At 38.0% G+C, this 24,364-nt stretch overlaps 1 protein-coding gene across 1 annotated transcript in view; it reads left to right on the top strand.

Moving 5' to 3' along the window:
- Hgtx (HGTX homeodomain transcription factor) overlaps window positions 1-24,364 on the top strand; it is a 38,453-nt gene that overhangs the window by 7,117 nt on the left and 6,972 nt on the right. The window contains exons 2-3 of the mRNA XM_076374944.1: window positions 3,140-3,250; window positions 11,083-11,291. Coding sequence (XP_076231059.1) covers window positions 3,140-3,250; window positions 11,083-11,291 — 320 coding nt within the window. The remainder of the gene's footprint in view (window positions 1-3,139; window positions 3,251-11,082; window positions 11,292-24,364) is intronic.

The raw sequence follows: 24,364 nt of genomic DNA, 5'->3' as shown, positions 1-24,364 counted from the left end.
AAGCTTGTGCTACTGCAATTCTTTCTTAATCAAACAAACAGTTACGTTCATGACTAAGGTTCAGTTAACAAGATTCCTTCTGTGTACTGGCACTATGAAGAAGACAAATACAAATTCTGCATACGAACTTCTGCGTGTTCATAATTCAGTCCACAGGGCTACTATTATTAACTCGCAATCTCCAAATACATATGTATTTGGAACTCTACACTACGACCTGCAAGCCCTTCATCCTTTTATCTCTCATGACTATCAGATTTTTGAGACAGATTTTTCCTACAGATTCATAGAAAACATCTCCTAGATTGTCAGCGTCGGAAGGCAGAGATTTTTCGACTTTCATAGGACGTCCATCGTAAAAGTTCCTCCACTGGAGGTTCAATTAAAGTTCGAGGACCCTTGAAGCGATCGTCAGTTACGACACACCGATTCCTGGTGCACAGGACGATCCCGAATATTTTTGTTGATGAGCATGCAGGTTCACTCGTTTACGATCCCATAAATTTTATTTGATCTCGAACGTAGCACGGACAAAAGGGGTAACGATCGTATCGCCGCGTCTTTCCATACTCGTTTCTCTCGGTCCCTGTCAGCCCTAAAACGGAAATAACGTTTTACTGTGCGGTGGACGCGGTCCGATACGTTCTTCTTCGAATCAGGACGACTGGCAACAATATCGCTGTGTTTGAGGATTTTACAAACCTAATATAAACCAGGCATCCCTTTTGAATGGACCTGAAGAGTCTGGAGGCGACAGACCAAATTGGCAATTAGGAGAAAGTAGCGTTATAGCTACTGGAGGATTGTAAAAGATACATTTTTCTTTAGTAATGGGTGTCTTCTCAGCTTTGACATTTAATATTTTTATTGGGGATATTTATCAAGCAGAAGCATTAAGAAATAAGAAACTAACAAGAATGGGTTTAATAAGAGGACAATAATGGAATTGGAGTTTCGAATTTAACTATACCTACATGATGAATGTTGACCATAGAATGAGGACAAAATAATACAGAAAAACACAATATACAGTTGAAATTTAGTTGCTATAATTATAGTGTGTTACATTGTATTATAGTACACTACAATTATAACGTGTTGCAAGTACTGAGTTTTCTTTAACCCTTTGTTCAAACTTTATTAACCAATGACAAACCTGGACCCCAGAGCTAAAGTGTATAAGTCACACGGATAAATACTGGACTTAATACGCTCTATTTCTGAGGTCTAGAAGTATATACATATTTTATATAAATTGTTCTAAATCTCAGCTGCATAAATATAGTTAAGCACATGTTAATAAGTACACCTACTTTGTACTAAGGCAGACAAAATATTAATTACAAGACCTTAATACCCTATGCTTTTACATTCAATTTTTGTTCTCATTTTGTATCTCTTATTTAAGATTTTTATTACCAAATATGGATCCTAATTGATCATAATTATGTGTACAACAGTAGTACACGAACCTAGGCTTCTTAATGTTCTATCCTAAATCTCACAGAACGAATTTGACAGAACCATTGGTAGACACAAATATTCAATAGCGTGGGCCTAAAACATAGGACTAATGATAGGTTACTCGGGGTTAAGCAGTTTTTGCGAAACTATATAGTAACTTCAGTCATGATCGGACTGTTCCGTGGCCACACGCGTCGCGTTGCGGTTTCCCCGTCGGCGATACACGATCTCATGAAACGGTATAGTGAACTATAAAGGATGTTGCTAACGACTTTACCTTCCAAAACTTTCTCGCGCCCTATTGTCGCTTGATCGAACTTAGACAAGTTTAGCAACCTGTTATATACAACTTAGCAGCACCATGCACACCACATGTCTGTATCACATTCCATGAAATCTGTATTAAGCCATTTCCCAGCCCACATGCATGGAAGACAGGGTTCCACCCAGACAAAAGTTTCACTTTTCAATTTTTCTTTCTTATCGTATATCTGAGTAGGTATAAAGAATGTTAATCAAAATGTGGGACATATTCCTACGATTAAGATTAGATATCAAAAAGGGATTTTGCAATTTGTAATACCTAAATAGTGGTTCAACACGCCTCTAGAACAGCAATCAATGCTATCCATTATGCAGCTGAGCGAATATTCTCAACATGTGCTACACGATACGTGTCCTATTTTGCCACAATTACTAGGTATTGAAGCGAAATAAGCGAAATAGACTAATTGCTCGAGCAAGGAATAAGATAACAATAGTACTAGTATTGGCAATGCTTGTTAATTTTCTAAATATTAAAAATAATATCAAAACAATTTTCATTCCTAGTAAATGAAACAACTTGTAATACAGACAACAAAAATGTAGACCTCAGGTCTTTGAATTTGAAAGTTATAAAATCTGAAGTCAGACTACCAAGAATTCTAAAATATTATTTTCAGCATCTAAAAATGAAAAAGGATTTGTCTAAATAATTGCTTATTTATCGAAATAATTGCAATTTATTTAGTTAATTTCATTTCAAAATCTATGTACTTAAACAAAGTAAACCATACAACATGTAATTTGTTAACAATATTTAGCTCATTAATGTAGGCAATGGTTGCCATTTTGTATGCGTTATGAATCGCTATTTCAGATAATAACAAGCTAATATAATAACTAACAAATTACAAATTTTATTTACATAATAATTAGCATACATTGAACGTTATTGGATATATAACTTATATAAATGTTCTCCACCATTAATCTACATATAATCGACCCCAAGAAAATACCTTACATTTTTACTATTATTCCATAGAAAAAGGCAACATATCTTACCCAAAGAAAAGAGAAAAATCAATAGCTGTGTACCTTTGAGTAAAAATTACTTGCATCAGACAAGTCCTATTCTTTTTCTATCTGTTTACCCTGTATAGGTAGTTTACATCCATTCCATGCCTTTATCGTGCGCATTACGTGGACATCCCTCATATGTATAACATGCGACAGAAGCATTTCGCGATCGGTAAACATTCTGCCATCGAGAACGACGAGGTGCAGCTATAATCGAACGTTAGGAAAATAGGATAAAATCCAGTAGATGCAGACAACAAACAGAATAGGAGAATATAGGCGGTGGATAGCAATGTACGCGTATGCTGATCTATGTTTGCTTTGCACGCAGGTATCGGGCAATTTCAACAAAGAACGGAGCCACGGCATCCCGCTGTCTATTGGCCAGGTCTTCAGGGATTAGTCAGTGATCCCCTCGCATGGCGGGCAAGACTGCACACACGTGAGTGTTCCTTTTCCATCTACACACGTATAATTCATGTTCAAGTTTACCAACGTATTTTACTACCGACATTGGAACACAGAGTATTGATGAAACTGGAAAGTACAGTGCACTTTCCTTTATCATCTGCAGAGTTCAGAATCCTGGATTTGCAAGTAAACACGAACTAGCAAATGATAGTAAACTGACCTTATCTGAGTTTCCCATGATTTAACTCGAACTCTGCTTGACCGTAAAAATATTTGCTATCACTGAAAGGTATTGGGTATTATTGGTGCAGTGTTACGTCTTTATAAGACTAAAGCATCATACAACATCAAGGTTGATCTTTTGATTACTATAAATTCGACTAGAAGATAGTGAAAAGATTAAAAATGCTTTTAATAATGATCGCCAGAAGATAAGATACATTATAAATTCAGATTAATGCTTAAGTCTACTTGAGGCAGTGCATAGATAGTGCAATACAGTAGCGATTGAAATTACATTGATTTCAAATCCACAGACCGATAACTACCTTCGTGAATACTTTTTGTATTCATTGTCAATTTTTCAAAGTAAAGGAATTTCTAATGAAGAATAATGAAAAATGAAAACACACAAGTACCTGTACGATTCACCATATCTAAAAGACCCTACAAAGATGTATAAATACTCAACGTACAAGTAGTATTGTTTCCTAAAATAAAATAGAATGTTTATTCCCTTTTTACCAGAAGGGTAGTCGCCATTCGGACAGAGATAAAATAAATAATCGAAGCACATTAAAGTCAAAAAGGTTTGGAAATATTGGTCTGTGCAAAGTGGAAAAGTAGAGATATTTTTCTGTCCAGGGCCCCAGGGCTATTCCGTTACGACCCGATATTACACAGATTTGACAGCTGTTCAATGTTTGCTTACGGCGTACAGGAAGATCGTGCGACCAAAGCGAAAAAACACGTGTCGCTGAGCAGTTAAATGCTATTCTATGTGATCACTGAAAATAACCGGAAGGCTCGATTTCGAGAGGAAATTAAGAAAACAAATTTTTTCCGCATGAGTGAGAAAAAGGATCTCGACAGACAAGACGAATTGAATGAAAGACACTGCTCCGTTGACAGTACTATTTTCCTGTGTTAATGTAGCGATTTAAAAACATTGAATGAAACCAAAATGATTTGAGAAGGCTATTGTATTGAAGAATTAGAAAGAATTCAAACAAGTAAATGGATGACTCTGATATTTCATGATATTGCGAATTATTATTTTAGGAAATGTAGACAATTTGAATACATTATTAGCCTAGTTAAATATAAACGCGATGAACTGAGAGAGACTGGGAACTTCTATAATATTATATAATCCTACTTGGATTCCAAAATTGTTCGCCCTTTAAACAAGTTCATACTAATATTTTGGTATACTTGGACTAAAAATGTAGCGCGGTCGTAGAATTAATTAAATGATAAAGTGAACATGTTTGGGGTGAAATATTAGACAAGGGAAATGACAAGAATATTGGAAGATGAAGGCTTCAACTTCTTGCTGGATCACGATTTGTTGTTATTATCTGTTTATATTAGGCGGCACTTCGCTATATTTCTAGTTTCTAGTTCAACTATCCCATTAATATCCAAGTTCGCGTACGTGAGACAGTGTAATGGAATCTGTATTTCTAATGATATTGACACATCAGAATTATAAATTATTTGAGAAGTCATCTCACAAAACATTTAATCACACACAAGATACTGAATATAGGTAATAAAAAACTATTTCATTTATTAACCAAGTGCTGAAACAATTAAAAAAACTCATTTTCTTATTCAAATAAACCAAGGTAATAATTACTCCAAAACTACATCTATTTATAAACATACCATATTATTTAAATAACCATTTCTCAAATACTTTACTTAAATAATACCCAAGCCTGCTTTCACTAAAAAACTCAGAAACACCTCGTTTCAACAGGCTCTTAAAACCACCTAAAAAACTAAACACGAACATCGAGCCCACTCACCCCCTAAAAGGGTCACTGTGGTCAGCGCGGCGCCGCGGAGGAAGCTCGCGTTCGGAAGCGTCGGTCGCATAACTCTGGCCCCAGCGATTTGTAAAAGCGATTAAGGGCGCCGCGGAGGAAAAAAAAAAATCACAAACAAAGTGAAAGAACACGTGACGGCGAAAGAGCATCCCCCTTTCGAGAGCATACATCAGCTCCGGCGGGGTGGCACATGTGCCAGCCCCAGCCACGCACACGGCGCGGCCAACGCGCTGGATAGAGAAAAGGCTAGAGTCGAGGGGGGCTGTCGTGGGGGATCCCAAGGAGGGTGACGAGATAGGATACCATAGGATGTAAGTACGTAGGAACGCGCGTGGAAGGGCGTGGACGAGCAAGGGTGTGCGTGTTGTGTTCACCGTCGCCCGGCTACGAATGTCACTGTGGGACGAATAAAGAGGGTAGCGCGGTGGTCCGCTGCGGATACGGAATATCATATTCAATATCAACCCTCGTATCCCCGTCGGCTGCCGCCGCAGCAGTCTCGCCCCCTGCCCCTGCTTTCCACACTCACGTGAATAACTCCGGCGATATTTTAACTGTGGCATCACGGTGTATCCGTTCCCGGCTTGCTCGCCTTCCTCCTCCCCCCCGCACGTCCTACCCCTCGTGACCTGACTTACAGTCGAGGAATATACAGCCGATGTATGCTTTATATGCGGGGGTGTAACGTCGATCGGCTGCATGGGCCTCGCGAGGCAGCCTGGAACGACCATCGCGGGACCAGTCCACTTCTCTCCCGCGTTTATGCCACCTCTCCCAAGCATAGTTCGCGATAAACCGGGATCGGTTTCACCTTTCCATTAAATACCCTGTCTCTATTGCCCGCCGCGCCGCTGTTCCCTTTCGCTGCCTGAATTCTCGCCGTGAAGAGATATATTTATTGGGCGGGGAGGCTGACCGATCGACCTTGCTTTTCTAGGAGAGTTGGCGTATGATTGCCCTGTTACTTGGTGAAATACTGCTTCCGGGTTATTAAGTGGCGTTAGGCGGGGGTGTAGGCGAACCACGATGGCGGAAATTGTCTATCGGAAGGAGGAAGTGGGTTGACGAAGGCGGGAGGGAGGATTGTCTTTGATGACGAGGACTGTTCAGTGGTCAGTTGAAGCAAATGGATATAATGGGGCAATGGGATTGTGGTGCTCGAATTTTTGCCCATTTTAGAGTACACTGCTATTTCAAACGATTTTTGGGAATGGAGTTTCAGAGTGAACCTCGTACTCCATATCTAGAGTAATAAAATGTAGTAGAAACTAGATATACCAGAAGCTCCAGAAACATCTTTTTGATAGACAGTTTTCTTATCTTTGACAGACTATTGTTAAATAAATTGTTTAAATGCCAATTCATGTTTTACTATTTAAACTCTTATTGTTATTATTTCCAACATCTATAATTTGAATAATAGACATTGTGAATACACGAGATTCTGCTAATGGTTGCTCTACTATGCTTAGAAAAGTATTCTGATATTCATTGATATTTATATAAGTAATGTTTTTACAACATCCTCGAAAACAATTCTATTTCACTCATACATGTTCTTTTTCCTAGGACGCCTAGATAAGCGTCCAGATATGGCTTTGAACTGCGAAAGAAGCTGCGCTAAAGCAAGCGCAATTGTAGTACTCTGTGCTTTTGTTATTAATTTATCGCTACATTCATTGCACAATATCTTTTTGTTATAATCTTGCTGTTATTATCCGGGGTTTGTTGAATTATCCTCTTATTTATTTTCAATCTCACTTCTAATGCTGTTAAAGTAAGGTAAATGTCCCAGTACCTAATACTTAAGATAAATCAAATACCTGTCTTAGTAAGTTAACAGCCTAAAAATGCATATTCTGATATTTAAATTATAACGTCCTAGTAGCTAAGTATACTATTTTATAATATTGCGTTTTGTTTTTGATAACATCAGAATTCAAGCTTAAATTTAAATAAAATTAGTGCTAATGTTCGGCAACCGGGACAGGGTTGGCTACTATCAATAAGACATTTACCTAGGAGACTAGATTCTGGGTTTTGAAAACTCAAAGCTATAAACTCTAATATAGTAGTATCCCCTAGATTTGAAGCTAAATCTCTAAGAGCTTCTTTAAAGTCCTTAACGCTATGTCTCTCGTTATAAACTCGGTATCACACAGTTGTAAACCTACGTCGACGAAATATGTGTACAAAACTTTGGAAACAGCGATAGAAATCTTCGTTAACCAAATGACCACCGAAAATATTACAGAAAATTCGGTTAGGGTAATTAAGAAAAGCGCAGGGAGAGAAGTTGCGTGGTCAGACGCGTTTACGCGCAGCACATGGAAAGGAAGGGACACGACAGGGTTGGGGAAGAGGAGGGGTGAGGCGTGGGGTCGTCACAACAGTATGGGTTGTGGGACTTTAATTTAATAAAGCAATTTGTAACGGAATACGGAACGAGGCAATAATGGCCAGTCGGCGGGGAGGGTTCTAATGAGCTGCTTACCGCACTCCACCCTCTGCTTCAATGGAGGTACACGTTTCACGCGATATCCCCTATTCATCTACTTAGAGAAACTGCGTAAACTCGCGGCAACTTTCCTACGGGTAATTCGATGAGCATCGTTTTTGCTGAAATTTGTGCACATCAGTCTCGGGATTTTAGCTCTGTCACCTTCCACGGAAATTTATGCCTCTCCCATATCCGCCATACTGGATGTCTAATAAATAATTGTCACGGAAGATTCTTTTCATCTAGATCCCAAAGTCAAAGTATATTAAGTCCACATTTATTTTTTATTTTTAAAACCAACAATATCCAGCGTACAATTTCATCTTCAAACAATGATATTCATTTTTTGTCTGTTTTCAAAGAATTACTTATACCTACTACTACTCAAATACTAATTCCAAAGTTACAAAGATTTTACACCTTTTATTTGATGTTTTACAAAGTTTGAAAAATGTGACTTAATGCACTCTCATTCTGAGATCCAGATATTGAAATAGAAGTAAAAAGTAAAAGTGAAAAATTATTTATGATATAATGAAAGTGTCATGTTTTTGAGAGCTGATTAATAACGGCATTAAAAAGCCTATACAACTTCGTGAAAATATCATTTATGTTTCATAACAAACAAGAAGGTAGAATAAACAATATGATAATCAGATAAAGTATTTGTCATAGACAGTATAGTCTCTCTTGTTTTAAAAAAATAGGACTCCATACATTTTTTGTTTGTAGTTTGTAAAGATTTATCGAACCAACACGTCTGACATAAAACATACTTTCTCTACTTACTCGAAAGATTTACCCACATCTGTTGTTTACGTAGCTTTGCTTTCAAATCTACAAAACAACTTATCCTAGATACTCCTGAATACCTAAAATCTACCTTATTCATCAAACTGTATATTCCAAAAGATTTATCTTCAAATAAGATATTAATGAAGAAGCACTTTAAAAATTAAACGGTATCAGGAGTGACCTAAACCCTTCCACAACAAGTTAAAAAATTCGTCAGAATAAATCAGTTAAATCAACATGACAAATAGGACGTAGAATAAATGTTGGACAACATATTAGACAACAGTGATATTAAAGTTCTTTTATCGCCATTATGTATCTATTAATCTTATCCACGTTCCTTTCATGCTCCAATTTGGCTTCCCACAGCTTCATCAACCGAACATACCGATTAAAGGATAATCTTCTTGTAATTTTCTGAACGGTTGGTTGGCGTTACGAGCACAATGGAGGCGGTGAAGCGCATCATGCTAATCGCGCTGGCTTTTTCGCAGTATATCGCTCGTGAACATCCTCGAGCACGATAATGCCACCCCAATTTCACCCCCCTATCACGTGCCATTCTATTCGGCAATAGTATCTATCCCGAAGATCTCCTTTGCATGTACAACACGAAATCAACAATCGGCAAGAATAAAGATAACAAAGGCCGCCTATTCACGGAACAGCAAACTCACGTGGCAGCCACGTGCCGACCGACGTCCAGGCGCCATTATTGCGGTCTATCGCACGAGTGTTTAACCCTTGAACGCGTGATTCCGTCAAATTAAACTGTAATCTCCCCCTTTTCATCCCCCGGGATTGCGAACGATTACTTGGTGCTGTTTTACTGTTTGATGAAGGGTGACTTTTAAGTCAAACTTGTGATACCACTAAATGAGGAATATTTATGACAAAATTGTTGAGTTTTCATGTTGAGTACTACAGATTTTTTGGCAGAGTAATTGCTTAGTCATAAAATGTACAATATTGTTTAGAAGAAAAAGATTCTTAAACGTTCATAATTTCTTGGTACAATAGAAGAATTCGGGCATTTGGTTTTGACCGATAAAGAATTATTTCAATAATGTATTATCTTTTAGCTATATCAATTTACAATAACTTTATGTATCTATATGGTATATATAAAAAACTCTACATATGCAAAAAATAAAGCAAAAACTTAATAGTTCAATTTCTGAAAAAAGGTCAAGAGATCGTCCAATCGTATTAGTCCGGGAAGGAAATAAAAATTGTTTTAATTCTATATTTAAGCGTCATTTGGTAATAAAAACGAATCAGCCATATAAGCTTCGATTGCTTTCACACCAAGTCCAAGTCGCTAATAAAATGAAACTGAAAATTCGTCTAGGAATGATGTACTTATACCAAATTAGCTTCATTAAATTTGACAACAGTTCTTAATGCACAGTATTCGACGTTAATAAAGCGGAATATCAACGCAATCGATTATGCAACAGTCTAGCTGCGCCGCAAAAGGTAGCAATCGATGGCGTTAACACTGAGATAATTGCATGGTTTTTAATAGACGTGCGAGCAACACTTTTCAGCGTGTGTAACGAAATGTAAATTTATGACGTAATTATCGACACGGTATGTAAATCGTCCATGACGAGCATGCCACCGACTGTAGAAGAAGAATGACGTAAAATTGATGAAGATTAATTGCTCGACAAAAGGGGTAACTCCGCAGACTGTGCCTCGACGATTATCGAATAAGTTTTGCGATAACGATGATAACGCTCGTCGAACGACAGCACGGACAGGAGTTGCAGTTGCATCGGTTTACTTTGCAAGTGTGAGAGCATCTCAAAGAGTGGCCCATGTATAGGCTGATTCATCGGATAGGAAAAGGGAATAACAGTATCTACTTTTTGATTATTTTAAAGAAAATAAACTGTGTAGTTGTTTGCTTGAAATTTCTGTACTCTCTTTTAAGCACTTTCTTTAGAATATTTAAATTATGATTAAATTGGTGAGTTAAAGAACAGTATAAATCTAAGATTAGCTATTTTCAAATAATTTCAAAACTAGGTATATCTGGACCACAGAGTCAAAGTATATTAAGCCACACAGAAAATAAATAGACTTAATACACTCTGGCTCTGAGATCCAGATATGCAAAATGCATAAAACTATACATGAGTATCAAATAACTTAAAATGTGGTTCTTAGATTTATACTATCCTTGAACAGATTCAATTCTATTCTCTCTCAGTCATCCTATACTCTTTTCAAATATCAAAAATCGCAAAAATAAAATCACGAATATCCGAAACCGAGTCAAATTGAAAAAAATGACTCTATGGTAAATAGTAACTGCGTTCTTTGCAAACGTCTGGCGAATGATACCTGAGAGACCCTGGACCAGATGCCGACCGGAAGGTTAGACTTTCTTCCCTGTCGACTCGTTTTGAGCAGTTCATTCGCCGGATGAATAGAAATAACGGTTGAGACGATGTTATTAGAGCGAGGAGGAACAGAGAGAAACGCTGGAAAATATCGATGTTACAGTGTCGCAACAGCTGGGTTGTCAGCAAACGATGACAGGCTCCGGTGGAACTGGGGAGCACGAGGGTGGCAAGAAGAAGCACACGAGGCCGACGTTCAGTGGCCAGCAAATCTTCGCCCTCGAGAAAACGTTCGAGCAGACGAAATACCTCGCGGGACCGGAACGGGCCAAATTGGCGTACGCCCTCGGAATGTCGGAGTCCCAAGTCAAGGTAAGCATTCTCCCTTTACGAAAGAAACAGATTTCTAAGAATTAATAAGCAATTACGAGAGGAAAACAACTGAACTAATATATCAATTTCCTATGTCGATGTTACGGAAATGAAAATGACATGATTAGCAAGCTTACGTGGTCTGAATTAAATGATTTGTAGAGTTTATAATAATTGAAGAATTATTTAGAAGAATTTTCTTAAATAAACCTTTGGTATGGTGATTATTATACATATTTGTTTGAAAATAATGTAGAAAAGAAGAGAATCAATAGAAAATACAAAGTCGGTTGCTGAGTGATTGATATCCACTACTTTCATGAGATATTTGTATAAGAAAAGTATAGTAGATATTTATAAAAGAATTTTGATAGGAAAGGCAATTTTGAATGAGAAACATTGACAATTTCTTTGATTAAAGAGGCAGCACTTTAAATGTCCCACTATAGTGGCAGTACTGTACCCATTTCTCAATTCGAAAGAAATTTAGTGTGATTGATAAGTAGGTACGGACAGAGTCAGACGACGATGTGACTTCGATTTTACTTCAGTATGGCGTTTGATAAACTTCATGCTGATCTGCCATAAAAATGTCGCCATTATTTCAGAGACTAATTACGAGTAACAGATGTAGATGGGTTAATAAAAATTCATACCGTTTAAGCCATTTCTCGGTACTACGATATTAATCCATGAACGATGGAACGACGAAGCTGCGATAAAAAGCGAAATCAACTATGCTGCCGTGCTTTTAATCTTTTTGCGTCGTTATTTAATGGTTCCTTGTCGGCTTGATTGTTCCGACGTGGATTACGATCTTGAAGCATTACTTCTTTATCCTTTGAATGATTAGAAGAAACATTTTATCTTCTTAGTTCTTAATAAATCAGCCTCTTATTTATTGAATTTTTTTTATAACAAAGCTCCGTTTTTTCCTGCATTCTAGCAATTTCATTAGGGAAGACGATTCACAGTTAAAGATCGAATGAGCAAGAAGTGATGAGGAACGACGAGAAAATATTTTTTGTTTAACAAACATAAATAGTATAAATAGTATAAGTGGCCTTCCTATATTCTTCAGTTATAAAATTTTGAAAATACAATACTTTCACGTTATAAACTCACAACTCTTTCATAGGGAGTTTATTGTCAGAGTACCTATGTATGTTTCTGAAAACAATCCATGTGTTATTATATTATTTTTATCTCGTTTGAAAAGTACGTGAAATCTTACTCCAAATATTCCGAGAACTGCTATACTTAAAAACAAATTGATACAAATTTTAAATGTTTTTTAATACATGGTCCAGCATATACGCACACTTGGAAAGACATTTTTGCTCACCTTATTGTAAGAGTAGGATATTAGTAGAATATTATAGTAAATAGTTTGACATATTACTCTTATAAATACCTGCATATAGTAGTTAATATATTATATCCCATTCTTTACTATTTCAAAGCTTTACTACTTAAAGATCAAGCGAGAATAAATATACATTGATTACACAAATATAATTCTTTCAATACTTCCTTGCTCAATTGAGCTCTAATTTTAGATCTCCGCCTATACCCAACATTAAAACTCCAAATAAAATCTTAAAAATATCTTCTTAAATGTTTCTATACATCTTCTATAAAACTTGTGTTCCCAATAATCCTCAAGACATCGTCAAAGGAAAGAAATCCCAAATGCAATTTTCATCCCCGAAACTTCAATTATTTACACCAACCAAACACTGTCCATCCATTACTTTCAGCTACTATATAAATCTGTACAGTTTCATAAAAAAAATCTGACGGGTATTCCTCGCAAATCCGATATCCCATTCAAATATCGAAGGGATTAAGTGACTCGTCGCGGCTAAACGGTCCGAAAGAAGAGTAACAAATTCGAGACAAGCGTGAGCCTGGGAAAAAGCGTGTCATCGAGCTGTCGGCTTTCGTTAAGGGTGGCCCAGCCCCCGAGACACACAGCCGGCAATTTTAAAACGCATTTGTTCGGCGGCCGGCTTACTCCATCAACGCCGAGCAGCAAGCTTCTAACGAGCCGGCTGGTAAAAAGTTCGAAGGATAAAAGAAGGTGACAAAACAGCCGGAGACGTGTCAAGCTTTGCGGCACCTGCGTCATTCCCTCCCTTTTCGACCTATCCTCCGACGTCTTGGAGCAAACGGTGAAATCAGGAAGAGGGAAGGAGAGGAAGAGGAGCACACGGAGCGTAGGTGACGACAGGCAGCGTCACTGCCGCGAGTATCACTCCACGTTCCTCCCCCTTTTTCATCCACGGCCCCTGTCTATCCGCCTATTTCTCTCCATCTTTTCCCTCCGACCGTCCCCCCTGTCCCTACCCGCCGTGGAGGCCCCGTATTACCTATCTCCCATGGCTGAGGGGCAGCCACCACCGCCGCCGCCTCCTCCACGGAGAGAGCCTCCACTTTTACTCCCGCCTCTCGCAGCTACATCTGTAGTACTTGTGCTCGCCGCTCGAAGCCTCCTCCGTCCTCCCTGTTCGCCATCTTCGACCCTCGCCAGCCGGCTGGCTTCCCATTTCGAAGCCTCAACCCCTGCCGCAGACTCTATCCCTCTCTCACCCTCCCTGTCGCGGACGGGCGTCGATGTAGCGCTGTCATTGGCTCGTTCTACGCCGCCATATTTACATTTTTATTGAAAGCTACAAGTCTGTGTCGGTGAGTGATGGCGAGGGGATGAGCGCAGCGCCACCCCCCCCCAGCCGCCCTCTCGTCCGATCCTGCTCCGAGGGTTACGAACGACGGGGAAAGAGACAGCGAGGTACGGGGGAGGGTTAGCATTCAATTACCTCGGATTTCCTCGGCAAGAGGCGATTCACCTCTGCGTATATGCCATCTTCGAGGGTGAGATTGCCACCCCCGGCAAGGATTCTGAAGTGGCACCGCGTTTCCCGAAATATCTGCCCGATATATACCCCTGGACGCTGATTCAGATGCATCGATTACCGTGTACGAGCTTGTTGCCTTGCGAGTTTGCTTGCCTCGGCTGATGATTATTTGAATCTCGCGGGCTACGTGATTTTAGGTCTAGGGTGGGGTTTGAACAACTTGAGGGCTACCTATGTGTAATATTCTTTACGAATGAAAAGAGAGAGATCTAGAAGTGTCTATTTTGAGTCTTGAAGGGAGGAGAGATAAACGTTAACCTAGATAGTCATTGTAAAATTACGTAGATAGATGTTTCAGAGTAGCCTTTTTCAATCCTTAGAAATTTTGTCAATATTCCCAAAGATTTAATATTAAATATGTGAAGCACTGAGACACTTGTGTAAGAAAATTTTGAAAATATTTTACAAACAGTTATTTTTGGGCGAGCAAGATATTTAAAATTTAAGAAAATATTTGAAGTAGTGATATTCATGTTTCACATTTGAGAAAATTCTCATAAACGTACATTTATCAATCTTGCGATTTCAAAGATACGGCTAGTGATGAAAAGTTATTAATTTACCATGCATACATATTAACCATTTATTTCAGTAAAGTCCCTCCATTTGTGCTTATAATTTCTAAAATGTTATTTATAAAAAGAAACAAACAATTTTGAAAATAATATATTCTCCTTTTTATGTTTAAAAACATTTAAATCGTTAATTCCAATGATATAGGAATATAAAACAAATACCTCTCAAAACGAATTATTATACCTCCAACCACAGTCTTCCTCTCGGTCTGATATTACAAGCTTTAATATTCCAAATGTTTCGCTCAATGGACAGAAAAAGGAGAACAAGAATGTAGGGACTCGGGTCAGAGTAAGTAGTGAAGAAAAGAAATTAAAAATAGGGAGATAAGGGAAAAATATTTAACAATAAGGATTAATATAAATGATAAAGAGACAAAAGAAGATAAAATGGAGATTGCTAATTCCAGCATATTATTTTTCATAAGATTCTAGGTAATTTATGGACAGTAGGCGTATGTGTAGAATTTCTTTGAAGAGAAAAGTTCCAACGGATTTCTATTGCTTTATCAATTTATGGATCCGATTCATGAGTAAAATATAAATTTCTTTTTTATCTATCTGAATCAAGATGAAGTAGGTACATCTTCTTGATACACTGCCGAAAAAGTCTTTTATCGCGAACTTTGCTCATTTCCTACCCGTGTTACGATCACACGAACGGTATTACGTTCTTGCTTCCTACTTTCCTCGATAACCTTGTTGGTTCTATGGCAGATAACAGAAATTTATTGTCACGTGTTACCCTTAAAAGCATCAGAATATCTCATAACACATTTTCCTCAAAAACCCTCTCAAGAAAAGGTTTTTTGAGAATTTCAGTATCAGTTTATGGTTATCGGTTTTGAAAGAACGTAAAATGTCTAACATGCGTCAACTGAACGATCGCGCATTGAAATCACTAAAAGCCTAAAAATAACCCCGTCAGCAGAACCGAATTTACTCATGGGAAATGTTCACGATTAAACATCAAAGTCACACAAATCGAACTTATCAACATTTATATTATGTTTTAGGAAATTATCCGTTCAATTTATCATGTCAAAATAATTTTATTCCATGTAATATGGAACGACACACTCCTGTCCCATTTGTCAATACATTACTCGAACCAAAACTTGCTCCGATTAAACGTATAATAAATTTATGGAGTATATTTTATGAGCAAATTTTCTCTGAAAATTTCCTACATTATCAAATTCACTAGAAATTTTATTTTTGTTGTTCTTTCATAACTTCTGCCTCATGGCATATTAATACAATTTTTTAATAATTTTATAATGTAAAACAAGCCATTTCGTTAACCGAGATTTAACTCCAATTTACTGCAGATACTATTATGCAAATCAAAATTTTGTAAAATGGTCTGTTTCTTCAACAGCATACTGTGCTTTTCTTCAAGTTCGATTACATTATTGAACAATTGAAGAATACTCGAATGGCTGACTATCCAAAACATTTTGTTTTTCGTCTATTACCCGTGAGAATGTTCGAACGTTGAACTTCTTATGGCAGTTACGGATCGTCCTGTATACAAAATCGATATCCTCCGGGGTTCGTGGTTTTACATCCGAGATTTATCATTTTTTCAGTATCGGAAAAGGATTAGTGCGGCATATAGGGATTCGCTAGTTCCGCCCAACGAAGATATATGCGTTCTGTCATTCCACATTTCCAGATTTATCACTTTTTCGTTTTCGAAACGCATGCACCGCTTCTACCGCGCATTCCTTTCTCTTCTATTTTTATTTTTTTCAAACACCAAACACACGTTAAAACTTTGGGCAATATTCCAACGTGTAAAATGTCAATATTAATACATCGTTACGCGAAAGATTAATCGAAACGATATCGCGGCTTCTAATAATACTTTTTCTTCCATATTTAACTAGTTCACTAACGATTCAATTTTTCACTAAAACTATTTAGGAAATAGTTAGATAACATAGGTATCCAATTTGACTAAAACTCAATCTTTCATTAGGAAGAAAGCTCAAGAGAAAATATATATTCCAAGAGGATAGTCTTCTTGGAAAAGATTGTTCCAGTTTGGTCCAACTAAATTTCGCGGAATAATTTTTAAGGGCGTGGCGCTCCCCCCACTTTATCCCCATTCCTAGGTAACATTGGTAATCAGCCACAGGGGAAGGGTAGCGACACGCCCTCAAAAGCAGCACTCAAAATTTGAATAATTCCTCAGGACTAAGAAATTCGTTTCATATTTAATTCTTTTCGTACATTTCTTACCATTCCTGAAAAGGATACCCAACATTCCAAGATCAAAATCCATAATGAATTACTATACCCATCTGTTCATGACATAAGTAACATACAGTTCAAGTACAATCGACGCCCGAAACCGGATGAAAATCACTCTCCACCCCGTGTTTCGCGAAACATCGCACTCGATGCCGCAGCCAATCATCGTTAAAACGCGGTAACGCGAGCTGGCTCCGGATCTATTAAGACTATTACGCGGATCGGCGTTCGAATTGCCAACGATATCCGTGGCATGATTTAGTTAGCCGCCACGGTCGACTGAACAGCGCGCAAAGTGCAACGACGGGATCAATCGGCGAGGGAGGAACGAGAGAGCCGCAGAGTGGCAGAGAAAGAGGGTACCGTCGCTCTCGGACTTTGGCACACGAACAATCCCCTCCATCCCTATTAGAATCTAATACGGCAAAGTGAACGCGGGGCATTTGCGAGTTAAAGACCGTGACACCCCTCGGGCAGCTCGTAGGCGCGTATCAGCGCGTGTATCAGTGAAGTGAGAGGCTTGGAGAGGGTGGGTGGAGAGAAGCTGAACCGGTGGAGATGGGGTAACAAGTTGAAGTGCTCGGCGATGGAGAGCACGAGAGGAGCAGAGCTACGAGGCTGATGGCTCGCGGGGGCGGAAGGGGTTGGCGGTAGATGTAAACGGGTGGGGATAGGGGATAAATAGCGGAGGGTAGAACTCCAACGGAAGGAACGGGCTTAGATGGTGTTTACGCAGCGGTGGTGGTAGTAAAGTGGTGGCCTCCCCCGTACGGTAGACGGGGGTAGGCTGCAGGAGGGGCGGAGTTGTTTACGGCGGAGTAATCTGCTCGTCGACGGATACCAATATCGATGACGTCAATTAGTACGAGCGAAAGCCTCCTACCCGCTTTTCCTCCACCATGTATCATCATGGTGGTGTATGTACGTACGCCGGTGGCGGCACGGCACGGCGTGGCGTGATAAATCACGGCAGCAGGCGGCGTGTGTTCCCTTCATTCACCTCCCACAGCTCGTACCCTCGAAATTGGCCCACATGTACTTGACTCCATAATGCTCGATTCCACGAGCTCTCTCGATTACAACCTCCAGACTTTATTTCGCGCGCCTACAGCCGAGCTGGACCTCTACACGAAACACACGCCCTCCTCGGCTCTTTCTCTTGCACCCCCACGCCACCCTGTTTTGGCCTTTACTCCGGTTGTAGCGCAGGTGCTTGGCCCTTGATTCGAAGAAAGATTTCGGGAACGAATGTTATATCCTCGGGTGCAAACCGCGATCTGACCTTCCTATTACGTTTTATGTCGCGCGTAATTGTTGAGAATTAACAACGACCAACGACATTTGCGGTTGGTCAGAAAAGTATCCAGTCACACTGATGCAATAAACGATAATTATAATAGATCTTCATCTGTTTATTACTCATTCATGTGACAATATATATTTAAAAATAATCTTTCATAGTTTTAATCAAGTGTTTCTTATAGATTTCTTAAAAACATATTTTAAATTATTTACCACTTTATTGATACATGTATAATTTTATAAAATAGTTAATGTGATCGAATATTTTTATGAGCATCTGTAGTTGGTATTGTGTTTCCATTATCCAATTGATGATGTAAATGTAATCAATCAAATATACACAAAACTAATTTGTTCCAGAATTGTAAAAGAGGTTTTATAATCTTTGAATCGATAGACTTTTAGCCTTGCTTCAAAATTATTGTGGTAATTGTTACATGATTCTTGTGATTTCAATATTCCACAAAATTTGTTGCTTGAACTAACTATGTTACACTGGACTGAATATTACTATAATTAAACTAAATTTCTTTATACGACGTTTCATTTTCAAAAAAGAGGAGTTTCAAATGGTTGACGCCTGCGTACACGCAGTTAGCAGTGGGACCTATGATGCATGCGACATGAGCAATAAGGCCCAAATATGCATACATGCAGCAGATTCAAATTCAATTTTCTTAGATATGGTACATCACTTGAAGGAAATGTCTCTCACAATTTTAATATATTTTTACTTTGCGAACAATCAATATGTACTACTCCTTTTCCAAACTTTTAAATAATTCATTTAATTATCAATTTCAAACAACATACTATTAGTCAAAAATATATCCAACCACTGTCGTTATTAAATAATTATTTAGTCAATATTGTAATAACATCTACTATTAAATGTCACTTTTAAATGTACTTTTTTCTACATCTCTAAACAGCAAATAGAAAAGTTGTTTATACTGCGTCACTAAGTGGCCAAACACTTTTACGATCAACTATTATTTAACACTGTACATTTGGTACAATGCAAATGCTAAATAAAAGACAGCAAATAGAATTCTTGTGAAGACATTGAAATCATATGATAAATACTGGATTGAAGACGTCCGTTGCTGATTATTTTTCGATATCATCTTTCCCGCAGTCATAAACGCTTGTCCAATTTTCTCGGGGTGTAAAAGGCTCACGGAATAAAAAAGCTCGAGGCGAGGCTAAAAATCCAACTGATCAAATCGGGCTTCTATGAAGGGGACGAACTAATCCTCGTAACACCCTCGAGTGTTTCCTTGATCAAATTTGATGAATGTATCTGTATCACTGTACACACGTATTAATATTCCCCTTCACATAATTCATTCAGCCTGCAGAGATCAGTGCTTGGCGCTTAGGAAACAAAGGAGGACACGCATCGCAGATGTGATCAATAAGATTTGCCGCCGACTCAGTTCAGACCCTGCGCAGGGATTATTTAATTGACTTTAGGCCCTTTTCACACCCCTCCTCTAGAAGAAAGCGTCCAAGCGGATCGAAATACCCGGACGAGTCATATTCATTCAATTAACTCCATTTTAGAGTTTATAGTAGCAACCTCTTAGAGCTTTAGGTAAAGGTGTGATAATAATACTTAATCGTGTCACAGAGGTTAATTGTGAATAAGATTCAAATCGAAGTTACTTCTCCAATCAAATTAGAATTACGTGCATACATAAGTGCAGTGACAGACAAAAGACAAAATTGACAAGCTAGGTGAATGAAGAAACATATTAATTTTATAAACCAAAATTATTAAGTATTTATGTTATATATACAGAATGTGGAGATATCCCAGAATCCTAGCCAATATAAAGTGAAATATTTATTATAGAAATTATTAATACTCATACACGAAAAAAAACAATTTTAAACTTTTTTGTTTGCCACTGCATATAATATGTGCAGTTATTGAATTTTCTACTATGCCCAGACGGAGCAACTGCAATAAAGTAGAATAAAACCGAACTGAAATAAACCAAATCGATGCTCCTAAATATCATAATGTACCACATAGAATGGGATTTCCTAACACTGTTTATTCCTCCAAACAAACAAAAATTATAAAAAAATTTCGCTTGAAGAATTTCAGTTGAATCTATTAACTTCTTAGTCTATCGATACAAAACAACTTTTTCTAGCTTTTCAAACTCAATTAAACTGTCCCAAATATTTAGACAATTTTACAGACCAAAGCCAATACATTAATTCATCCCACAACTTAAAATCCATAATTATACTTTCATCCAAATTTCATAGAATTTCATAGTAGATACACATAAAATGGTAACTAGTTTAAAAAAGTACTTGCAATTAAAACGAACCTATTTCATTCGCAAAACTCTTTCTTCACAACTTTCCACCAAATTACTCACAGATCAAGAAAGCAAAACTGCAAAGATCGATCGTGATCCGAGTGCGAAGGGCGCTTCTCTGATATCAGCGCAATCCCTGCATCGCGAGGCGATCATAATTTTATAAATCAATCGGCCCGAAGTAATTTCTCGTAATATTACAAAGTACTCGGAGCAGGATGTTTCTTCAAATAATAAGTAATGCGATCCGCGAGAATGGCAGAGGGTAGTTGGCTGTTGGCGATAATGCGCTCCTCTGTATTCCGTTCTCGTACCCGCTTCCCCATATCGATATGTTTCCTCACCCTTCCCCGATACCCTCGCCCCCCCTCCCCCGCGCACCACCCCCGCGACCGACCATTTGGCTTCACTCGAAGATCAAATGGCTTCACCGATTCGCGTTATCCCCAATATTCTATTTTTATTTCGGAATCAAATTTCGCGAGGGAGGGCGAATTTTACGGCTCTCTCTCGCTTACAACGCGCCAAAGGAAGGAAAAAACCCTCCACGGAATTCACTTTTAGATCGCCTTGTGTCTTGATTTCGCCCCGTTCCCCGAATGAATATCGATAATGGTACCGTGGAACGCCTATCCCGCGTGGTACCATGCATTCTGCTTTCTTAAATTCTCCATTCTATCGAGCTCGTTTCCATCTCCACACCCCACAGAATTCACAGACCAAAATCATATTTTCTGGCGTCTAACAGCTGCTTTGATAAACAATGGCAGTTCGTAGGTCTCTTAATTTATCAGATTATTTCATAATTAATGTTTCTCGGTTTAGCTCTTAGAACAGAGGGGAAGAGGCTTCTTGAGGAAAGGATTCAAATTCGAAGACAATTTTAGAAATGGAAGACAGTTGTGTAAGCTAATGATCATCATGTGAACGATTAAATCTGGATCTGAGAGACCAGGCTAACCTAAGTCCATTTTTTTCAAAATTAAACTTTATTGAAAGAATAGGAATCTATTTCCAGTATGTCGTAAGCACAGAAAATTTAGTAGCATAAAATGCTTCAAATATTATGCTAAGAAATGAGTGATCATATTTATTTTTCTGCTTTTCTGAAATATGACAGAAAGGGACTTGAGTCAAGTTGACTGTCAGGTGCAGAAATATAATCCTAAGTATTAAGCCTCTAATTAGTGAACTAATGCATCGTATGCATTGACTAAGATTTCATCAGGATAATTGTTGTATGACTTTCGATGTCAATTTCATAGAATTTTCCTGTTCTACGCTATAAATGTTGACTTTTTCGAATCCAAGTGTCTCTCTATGACATAGATAGTAGCAAAAACGTGTGTGACGCACAAAGCTTGGATCCCAGCTATATTGGTCTGTAACATGCGAAATGTCAGCTTTCAGGCTGTCCAATAATGTTTCCTGCGTGGATGAATGTACTATTTGCGTACATCAAACCGAGGATCAACATATATTTTGTTGTTGGAGCAGAGACAACCGACAGTGGTCAACAGAAATGACGACACTTGGCTACACGTTTGACGTTACACATTTGCACACTATGATACTTCTGTTGGGAGATGTTAGATTCGAAAATTGGAGGACTATTTTGTTCCGTCTGTTATGATAACAGGTGACTGATTAAAGATACTAATATTTGTAAAGCGAAATATATGAGACACCTGACGCTGCAGGACGCTGTTAAAAATAATGGCCACACGATTCCATAAATTAAACTAATTCTTTCTTAATTATACAATTATTCAATTCTTCTATCTGACATTATATATCTTTTTAGGACGTGATCTAATTATCCTTCTTTGCTGCGGAGTAGAAGTAGAACGTCACAAACTGAAGTCAAGTTTTACAAATAGATGAAAGATAATCTTTTAACAAAGCTTGTCTCAGAATGTGTCTATATGTACATCTTTTCCAGTAAAAAAGTTAAATAAAACAGCTAACAATTAAAAGTTACCTATTTAAAATGGTAATCTCATATGCACCAACCCAATTAGGTCCACAAAACAAGTACATAAAGTTCAATACTATTTGCTAACTCTACTTTCAAACTCAAAACTTAAAACGTGTAAAAAACTTACCAACAGATGAGTTCGATGATCCGTCGATGACAGTTTCATCCATAGCGGATAACGTCTTCCCCGAAAATGTGGCCGCTGGTTCCGTTTTCCGCGTGCAGGGATTACCCGTCCAACCTTAAAAATTTATCGTCATGTCAATGAAACGGTACCATTTGAATGATAAGCGAGCTCAATGATGCGTAAGGCGTCCTAGTAAATGTCGCACGCATGGCTTTCCACGCATCATTAAGCATCAACGCTCTCGACTATGCCATACTCCTCGGATGAATTTCATTTTCTTTTTCACTGGGAATTCGCGGATTTGCTCTAACACGATTCTGAATCCATTAAAAGATACGTTGGTACATTAATCTTTAAGTCAATGCTTCATTCTCCCATCGACTCCTTTTTAACACTAGCACGCCACATTTATTCTAGAGTAAGCACCGCGATTCGAATTTTAAATGAGTCTACAATTTATAATTATGTATGTTTTATTTGCGATGCTTTCTTTTATGATAATTTGTATTAGGAATTTTTGTCAACTTTCAGTTAGCAAATTACGTGTAAAACCAGTTATATTAGAAAATAATTTAACTCTATGTTATGTGTAAAAAATTAAGTTAGATTAAATATTTTATATTATAAAAAAGCATTTTCACTTTTTTGATGAGGAACTCATCAAAGTTCAAAAAGTTAATCCAATATGTGACAAGATTCTTTTTCCTCATAATTTTTAAGTAACAGTTACTTTTCAGTTAACACTTCTCGTATTATTGAAAATTATAAGAATTTTTATCTTTGCGAAAAACACGAGATAATCAATGCAACATAACACCTATGATTAACGTGATAAGCTTCCTCCACTGCAAGTGAATGACAATAATAATTTTAATACTCTCTGTCGTCGAGAAAAGAATTCATTCGGAATACGAGATCACGATATCTCATCTAAATGACCTAAAGTTTCTCAAAAACGAAGCGATGTAGGAAATACTGAATCAATCATCGACTCGTTCCAAATTTATGCAAATATTAGTGCAGCAAGAAGGTCAAATTATGCAATATAGCAAGGCTATTAGTAAATGAAAGGCTGAATGGCTTATTTAACTGCAATAATGACGTTAATTTCGGTAACGTTATAGATCGGCAACGCATGATGGGCGCTCCGCCACCCGCGGCCGACCGCATTCGATATAAACACTCTCATTTGGTAATATATCTCATTAAGGCCTCATTGATCCACCTCTCGATAAATTTATCCCGTAGTTTAGAGTGATATGCGAACGGCGCATATCCGATAAAAACCTGTCTCTGTTGGTTTATTACGATGAATCCGGTTAGCCCGTAAATTTGTAGAAAAGTGAATCAAATGGTCCATTAAATGATATCGTCCCAATTGGCTGATAGTAAACAGACTACTACATCGTGGCAAACAATTCTGAAACGTTCTATATATTTGGTTTCCCCCATCACACGGTATTGAAACGATCTTAACTCTTGGCTAGTGTGGTGAACTCATGGCCCTACTCATTTACTACCATCACTGACGCTCTATGTGGCTATGAAACAGTAGAGCTAACAATAGCGCAAGGA

Source organism: Calliopsis andreniformis, chromosome 3 (genome assembly GCF_051401765.1).
Source record: "Calliopsis andreniformis isolate RMS-2024a chromosome 3, iyCalAndr_principal, whole genome shotgun sequence".
In the NCBI taxonomy this organism is placed as follows: domain Eukaryota; kingdom Metazoa; phylum Arthropoda; class Insecta; order Hymenoptera; family Andrenidae; genus Calliopsis; species Calliopsis andreniformis.
Note: the sequence above shows the minus strand (reverse complement) of the source record. Positions and strands in the feature narration are given on the sequence as shown.